Source organism: Mus pahari, chromosome 20 (genome assembly GCF_900095145.1).
Source record: "Mus pahari chromosome 20, PAHARI_EIJ_v1.1, whole genome shotgun sequence".
NCBI classification, from domain to species: domain Eukaryota; kingdom Metazoa; phylum Chordata; class Mammalia; order Rodentia; family Muridae; genus Mus; species Mus pahari.
Window position 1 is genome coordinate 19,110,785 of NC_034609.1, and position 8,244 is coordinate 19,119,028.

General features: G+C 46.3%; 1 protein-coding gene across 2 annotated transcripts in view; it reads left to right on the plus strand.

Annotated features, from left to right (window-relative positions):
• Adgrg5 (adhesion G protein-coupled receptor G5) overlaps nucleotides 1–8,244 on the plus strand; it is a 20,748-nt gene that overhangs the window by 4,054 nt on the left and 8,450 nt on the right. Inside the window, exons 2-6 of one of the 2 annotated variants that reach the window (XM_021220648.1) lie at nucleotides 6,022–6,105; nucleotides 6,172–6,247; nucleotides 6,550–6,818; nucleotides 7,135–7,254; nucleotides 7,768–7,884. In XM_021220648.1, coding sequence (XP_021076307.1) covers nucleotides 7,153–7,254; nucleotides 7,768–7,884 — 219 coding nt within the window. In that variant the 5' untranslated portion in view covers nucleotides 6,022–6,105; nucleotides 6,172–6,247; nucleotides 6,550–6,818; nucleotides 7,135–7,152. Of the gene's footprint in view, nucleotides 1–6,021; nucleotides 6,106–6,171; nucleotides 6,248–6,537; nucleotides 6,819–7,134; nucleotides 7,255–7,767; nucleotides 7,885–8,244 lie in introns of both variants that reach the window. The other variant, XM_021220646.1, reaches the window with a different exon arrangement.

An 8,244-nucleotide genomic window follows, 5' to 3' on the forward strand; every position in this document is an offset into this window, starting at 1 on the left:
CTCCCTCTCTCCCTCCCTCTCTCTTCTTTTTTGAGACAGGGTTCACTGTGTATCCCCCATCTAGCCTGGAACTCACTAGGTAGACCAGGCTGGCCCAGAACTCATAAAGATTAACCTACCTCAGCTATAAACAGCATGTCCCACCACACCTGGCAAGTATATACATTTTAAAAAATATATTCCTCTAAATTGCTGAGTTACATATATCTCATCACATGGTTGTAATACAGTTTGTTTAACCATTCACCAATCGGAACGCTGGGGTTGATCCCAATTTTGGCCATTGTCATTATTATTCTTGTTATTGTTCTGGTTACTAATTGTGCAGGTATGATGTGTGTGTGTGAGTGTGATGCACATGAGCCACTGAAATAATGCTGATGTCAAAGGACAGCTTCATGGATTCAGTCCTCTGCAACCTTTACAGTGGGTTGCAAGTACTGAACTCAGGTCACCAGGTTTTCGTGGCAAGCACCTTTACCCACTGATACCATCTCGCCAGCCCTCCAACTTAGGGATATTATTAATAAAGCCGATGTGAATGTCTGTGAACAGATTTGTGTGTGTGTGTGTGTGTGTGTGTGTGTGTGTGTGTGTGTGAATGTAGGTTTTTATTTCTCAGATAAACAATCAACAGCCACTTCAGGCTTATATGGTAGTGGTTCAGATGTTTGTTTAGTTTCGGTTTGTGTCTGTTCTGTTGCAATGGAATGAATGAGGCAAGCACTCTACCACTGAGCTACAGACCCCAGCGCTCAGTTCTCTGTCTCACTCTCTCTCTCTCTCTCTCTCTCTTACACACACACACACACACACACACACACACACACACACAATTATTCAGTCATCCCTCTATTAATAGACATTTTAAAGTTGTCCTTTTAAAAATCATTTATTTGTAATTTTTATTTTATGTGTGTGAGTGTTTTGCAGGCATGTGTGTGTATGTGTGTGTGTGTGTGTGTGTGTGTGTGTGTGTGTGTGCTCACTGCTTGCAGAGGCTTGAAGAAGAGAGGGCATCAGTTCCCCTGAATTTAGAGTGACAGATGGTTGTGAGCCACCATGTAGGTGCTGGGAACTGAACCCAAGTCCTTTGCAAGCAATAAGCGCTTTTAACTGCTGAGCCATCTCTCCACAACTTCAACTTTCTTTTTATAAATTAATAATAATAATAATAATAATAATAATAATACCCCCCTGTATTAGTCAGGGTTCTCTAGAGTCACAGAACTTGCAGATAGTCTCTATATAGTAAAGGAATTTATTGATGACTTACAGTCTGCAGTCCAAATCCCAACAATGGTTCAGTAGTAGCTGTGGATGGAAGTCCAAGGATCTAGCAGTTGCTGAGTCCCACACNGCAAGAAGGCNAAAGAGCGAGAGCCAGACTCCCTTCTTCCAATGTCCTTATATGGTCCCCAGCAGAAGGTGTAGCCCAGATTAAAGGTGTGTGCCACCACACCTTTAATCCTAGATGATCTTGGACTTGGAGATCTCCCTGTCTTAATCTTCTGGATTCAATTACCACTGTGTCTCAAGATCTCCATACCAAGATCCAGGTCAGAAACTTCTATCTCCCAGTCTCCAGATTAGGTTCACTGGTGAGCCTTCCAATTCTGGATTGTAGTTCATTTCAAATATAGTCAAGTTGACAACCAGGAATAGCCACTACACCCCCCCCCACACACACACAGGATCGCACTACATAGCTCTGTGTGATGGTTTGTGTAGGCTTGGCCCAGGGAGTGGCACTATTAGGAGGTGTGGCCTTGTTGGAGTAGGTATATCATCGTGGTCTTGGCCTTTAAGACCCTCTTCCTAGCTGCCTGGAAGCCAGTCTTCTCCTGTTTGCCTACCTTTGGAACAACATATAGAACTCTCAGATCCTCCTACATCATGCCTGCCTGGATGCTGCCATGCTCCCGCCTTGATGATGATGGACTGAACCTTTGAACCTGTAAGCCAGCCCTAATTAAATGTTGTCCTCATAAGAGTTGCCATGGTCTTGGTGTCTGTTCACCCTAACTGAGACACCCTGGATGGCTTGAACTCCCTAGGTAGATCAGAATAGCCTAGACCTCACAGGGGTCTGCTTGTCTCTGTGTACTGCTGTGAGAATAAAGGTGTGTTCTGCTGAACTAGGCTTTACATTTTTAAAAACATTTGTTCATTGTGTAGGTGTGCACACACGTGTGTTCATGTGTGCAGTTTACAGTACGTGTTGTGGGAGATTGTTTTCTCTTTCTCCCATGTGGGTCCTGAGGATTTAACTCAGGTTGTCAGGCACGGTGGCAAATGCCTTTACCCAATGAGCCATCTTACTGGCACAATTTTATTATATATATAAAGGGTCTTTTATTTGTGTCTGTGTATGCGAGTTTCTGTACGCACGTACATAGAGGCCAAAAGCGTGTGGGACATCCTCCATCACTCTTTACCTGGTCATCTTACGCAGGGTCTCTTGGACCTGCGTTCATGCCTTGGCTAGGAAGGCAGCCAGACCCCAGCAATCCTCCTGACTCTGTCACTTGGCGATGGGGCTGGCTACAGGGGCTTGTAGGGAACAATGGTTTGTTACAGGTCGGGTCCAGACTTCAGTCCTCATGACTGAGGGGAAGCACCCTGAACTGAGCTGCCATCTCTCCATCTCCAAGCTAGCTCACTTTCTCTCTTTCCTTTCCTTTCCTTTCCTTTCCTTTCCTTCCTTCCTTCCTTCCTTCCTTCCTTCTCTCCCTCTTTTCCTCCCTCCTTCCCTCCCTCCCTCCTTCCCTCCCTCCCTCCTTTTTTTTTTTTTTTTTTTTTTTTTTTTTTTTTTTTTTTTTTTTTTTTTTTTTTTTTTTTTTTTTTTTTTTTTTTTTTTTTTTTTTTTTTGTGGTGCAGAGGGTTGAGCCTAATGCCTCCTATATGCTAGGTGAATGTTCTACCTTTGAGCTACAGTCTTAGCTCTTTTTATCTTTGTAATCTTTAGAATCTATTTTATTTACTATCTTAGGGTTTCTATTGTTGTGATAGAACCCCATGACCAAAAACAACCTGAGGAGGGAAGGGTTTTTACTTTGGCTTACGTCTTAGTCTCTTGTGAAGGGAATCAGGGCTGGGCTCAAGGAACCTGGAAATAGGAGCAGAAGCAGAAACCCTGGAACAATGTTGCTTGCTGGCTTGTTCAGCTCTTTCTTTCTTCCTTCTTTCCTTTCTAAACTTTAATTATTTTAAAAAATGTGTATTGATGTTTTGCTTCATGTAAGTCTGTTCACCATGTATGTGTCTGATGCCCAGGGAAGCCAGAAATGCGTATTAGAAACCCTGGTACTGGAATCATAGATGTGGGTGTGGGAATTGAACCCAGTTTCTCTGGAAGAACACACAGTATGCTTAATAGCTGAGCGATCTCCAGCTCTCAGCCTGCCTTCTTAAAGCACCCAGGGCTACCAACGTGCACCTCCCACAAGGAGCTGGAGCCTCTCACATCAGTCATCAAAGAAAATGCGCCACGGGTCAGTCTGGGTGGGAAACTTTCCCAGTTGAGATTCCTTCTTCCCAAATGACTCTAGCTTGTATCAAACTGACATAAAACCGGCCAGCACTTCAGTTGATTATCGTGTTGTGCATGAGTGTGCATGCACCAGTGTGAGTGGAAACACGTGCAGCTTATTTATTTACTTCTACATTTATTTATTTTCGTGTGTGATCATGTTCCTGCACGGCATGTATGTGGAAGTCAGGGGCCAACCTTTGGGAGCGTGTTCTCTCTTTTTACCGTGAGTTCTGAAAAAGGAACTTTGTTAGTCAGGCCTGTGTTGAGCGCTGGTTAGTTGGTTTGTTTGTTTGTTTGTTTGTTTTTGTTTGTCGACTTGACATAAGCTAAAGTCATCTTAGGAAGAGGAAACATTTGTTGAGGAATTGCCTCCATCAGAGTGTCCTGTTGGGCACTGTCTTGATTAATGAGGATGAGGGAGGGCCCAGCCCACTGTGGGTGGTGCCACCACTGGACAGGTGGTCCTGCGTTCTATAAGATAGCAGGCTGAGCAAGTCATGAGGAGCAAGCCAGGAAGCATGTTCCTTCACGACTTCTGCTTCAGTTCCTGCCCTGACTTTACTTAATGACGGAATGTAAGCTGTAAGCTGAGCTCCCCCACCCAAATGTCTCGGCCATGATGTTTATCATGCACAAAGCACCATCTTGAGCCATCTTGCTGGCCCTATTTTTAAAAATTCTTTCCTTAATAGCTTTAATTGACTCCCCAAAGCTGTTTAATGGAAAGTAAGTCGCATTGATCAGGTTAGGCACATTCTTAACGGATGATTGCATAAACAGACTTTGTATGCTGTGTGCAATGGCGGGGAGGATTGTTTTGCTTATTTTTGCTAAACCGTTTTCCTTTCCAAATTTCTGTCCTTTGGGGCTCATGGCTGCATTCTGCTGAATAAAGTAACAACGCAGAGATACAATTTGGGAAATGTTAAGGTCTGACGCTGTGATATGTCAAAAGAAGAAAAAAGCACATCTGACCACCAGTCATGGATGTCTGCTTGGATCCTGCTTGCCTGGTGAAAGGACCAAGCAACATTCTTTAGGTTCATTCACAGTATACATGGAATTTTTCTATATTATTTTATTCTTCTGCCAAGATTTTTACATCAAATAGATTAGTTAGTATGTCTTTGCTTAAATGAATAATGTTGCCACATTACTAAAAACATTGTAAGGTCTGGCTTAGTAGCCATGCTTTTGATCCCAGCACTTCTGAGGCAGAGGCAAGGGGATCTCTATGAGTTTGAGGCCATTGTGAGTTCCAGGACAGCTGGAGCTACATAGTGAGACCCTGTCTCAAAAAAAATCTCCCCAAATCTATCTATCTATCTACCTATCTATCTATCTATCTATCTATCTATCTATCTATCTATCATCAATCTATTTTCCCTCCCATCCTTATTCAATGAGGCAGGGGCTCTCAATCAAACCCAGAGCTCACCAATATGGTTAATCTCACTAACCAGTTTGCTCTGGAGGATCCCCTATTTGCACTCTCTGAGGTTAGAATAACAGATGGTCACTTTGCTCGCTCAGCATTTACATGGGTTCTGGGGATCCGAACTCTGGTCCTCATGGTTATGTGGCAAGGACCTACCCACTGAGCTATCTCCCTTCATTCATTTATTTATTCCCTTCTTCTTCTTCTTCTTCTTCTTCTTCTTCTTCTTCTTCTTCTTCTTCTTCTTCTTCTTCTTCTTCTTCTTCTTCTTCTTCTTCTTCTTCTNTTCTTCTTCTTCTTCTTCTTCTTCTTCTTCTTCTTCTTCTTCTTCTTCTTCTTCTTCTTCTTCTTCTTCTTCTTCTTCTTCTTCCTTTTTGAGGTGCTGGGGATTGAACCAGGGCCTTGGTCATGCTAAGCAAGATCTATCAGCACAGAGAAACTCAGGAAAGGAGGCCAAAAATCCTTAAGCATGGAGTTAATGACAGGATGGGTCAAGATTATGCATGCTTTGCTTGCTCTTAGTGATGTCCCAACCCAGTGAGGCTGGGGAATCCCCAGGGAGACTCGCAGGCTGGGCAGTTATCAGCAGCTATTACTTCAGTGGCCAAGCCTTCTGGGGTTAGGGACGCTTGGCTTCAGCCACCTTCAAGCAAAGACTCTTTGGCCTCTGAGTCTGAGTTTCCTTATCCGTGAAATACAGGAGTTGGAGAAGCATCCCAGGTTAGGGATGTAGTTCGGTCGGTAGAGTGCTTACCCAGCATGCATGGGGCCCTGGGTTAGAGCCTCAGCACTGTTGGGTGTTAGGATGAACTGCTGCAGTCTCGGCACTTTGCTGGGAGGAAGCAGGGAGATCAGAGGTTCAAGGGCTCCCTCGGTTACATAGCAAGTTTGAGGCCAGCCTAGGCTACAAAAGACCCCATCTCAACAACAAAAGCAACAAACAAACAAACAAAACAAAAAAGAAGAAGAAAACGGTGGGGAAATGCAGAACTGTCTAGAAGGCAGAGGTGGCATCCTTCCTGTACTGACTGGTTATCTCCTCTCTAAGGTCTGGAGAATACTGACGAGGACATGGATCCACACGGGGCCCTGTTCTACCTGTGCCTTCTGGCTGCTCAAGTTGTCCTAGTAGGTAGGTGACGGTTGATGGGGGAGGAGTGCCGAGAAGCGATCAAGGTCTGAATCCCACTGTCCACAGAAACCCTGTCAGACCTACTTGTCTTGATGAAACGCCTTGAGCAACCCTTTGGCCGGGGCTTGTCTTCCAGATCGAGGTGAGTCAGGTACACCCTCAGCCGTAGACGCACTCAGCAGGCGGTGACTGAGCACCCACTGCTACCAAAATCTGGCGTTGTAGGAGAGGCTTGACCCAATTGATTGTCTATTGAGGACCCTTGATGAAGTGTTACAAACCAAAAAGGTCCCCTGCATTTCCTAGGCTCTAAGACTTAACGTGGGGGGACACAGCTTACACGTTGGGGGTTGGGGAGCAGATATGATAGAGGGAGGACTGGGTTGGAGACCCCACCCCTAGGCTGTCTCCAGATCCTCTCCCCATTTCCAGGCATATCCACAGCCTGGAGCAGAAGCTGCTCAATGCCAGCTTCGGCGGGCACAACTTGACCTTGCAGACAAACTCCATCCAGTCTCTGGTCTTCAAGCTGAGCTGCGACTTTCCTGGTCTCTCCCTGTCCAGCGCCACACTGACAAATGTCTCCCAGGTCAGAGGCAGCCAGGGAAGTCCTGCAGGTCCCTGTCCCTGCTCTGCCCCTGTCAGCTGGGAGTGACCTCATCCGCTTTCCTGTGGGAAGATCAGAAAGAGGAAGTGCTCTGTGACCTCTCCCGGTCAGGGTCATCATCTTGATTTTTTTGCCTGGAGGTGGAGGAGGGCAGGTTCCCCGGGGCTGGTAGCAGCTAGGGTCACTTGTGTCCTTTTAGGACCCTGGTGTAAACAGGGTGGGATGCTTGGCCGGTGCTGGGGTGTGCACTGGAGTAGCTCTGTTCTTAGGGGATGAAGATAGGTGGAGAGGGCTGGGGGGGGGGAGGTGCTGTCAGAAGGTGTAGGCTCAGGTAAGGCCTGGTTGGTAAGGTTTAATGGGAAGGGAACGGAAAGATGTTAGGACTGGATCTGTGGTCCCAGCCCATCTGCTGCCATCCACAGGTGCGGGCCCCACATGCCATGCAGTTCCCTGCTGAGCTGACCAAGGGTACCTGTGTGACCTCCCGGCCTGCTGAGCTTCGACTCATCTGCATCTATTTCTTCACTGCACACCTCTTTCAGGTCAGCAGCGAGTGGCCCAGGAGGCTTCTATCTCCCAGGTTGGCAGGAGGTGTAGACCAGCTAAGCTCCACTGTGTCCTGTAGCGGGTCATTGCTTCTCTGGGCCCCACTCATCCCACCTGCTTTAGGGAGAGACAAAAGTGACTTAAGGAAGGAAGAGTTTGTCCTTGCTCGTAGTTGCAGGGTGCAATCCATCATGGTGGGAGTCTTGCAGGAGTGTGCAGGCCTAGCCAGAGTCTAACCTAATCTCCGTAATTCCTCACAGGCCAACCCAGGAGCTCAATTCTAGGTGATGTGAGGTCTTGTCAAACTGACAATATATATGAACCCTCACAGGGAGGGAGGGTTATGATCTGCAAATGAGACCCAGGACCTTAGGGCATCCGTGTCTGTTCTGAGATGGGAGACAGACAGATGGTGATGGGGAGGAGGGTCTGGGATGAGAATTTTCATCTCGCTCAGGGTCTCTCTCTGACTTCCTCTTGACTTAGCCCCATTTCCATTGCCCTTCTAGGATGACCAGAACTCATTACTGCTCAATAACTATGTCCTGGGGGCCCAGCTGGACCACAGGCCTGTGAACAACCTTCAGAAGCCAGTCAACATCAGCTTCTGGCATAATCAGAGTCTGGTACTGTCGGGCCTGCCCCCACCCCAGCCCAGTCAGCCCTGGTTTGGCCAAACCGAAAACCGTGGCGCCATCTGGGAAACAAGTTTAAATCTGTTCTTTGAAGATTTCTGAAAAGAAACGAGAAAGAAGTTTTTTTTTTTTTTTTTTTTTTTTTGGTCTCAGTTGCTAGGGCTACAGAGCCATCTTTGTTTTTTATTTTATTTTATTTTTTTATTAGATATTTTCTTTATTTACATTTCAAATGCTATCCCGGAAGTTCCCTATACCCTCCCTCACCCCTGCTCCCCTACCCACCCACTCCCACTTCTTGGCCCTGGCATTCCCCTGTGCTGGGTCATATAAAGTTTGCAAGACCAAGGG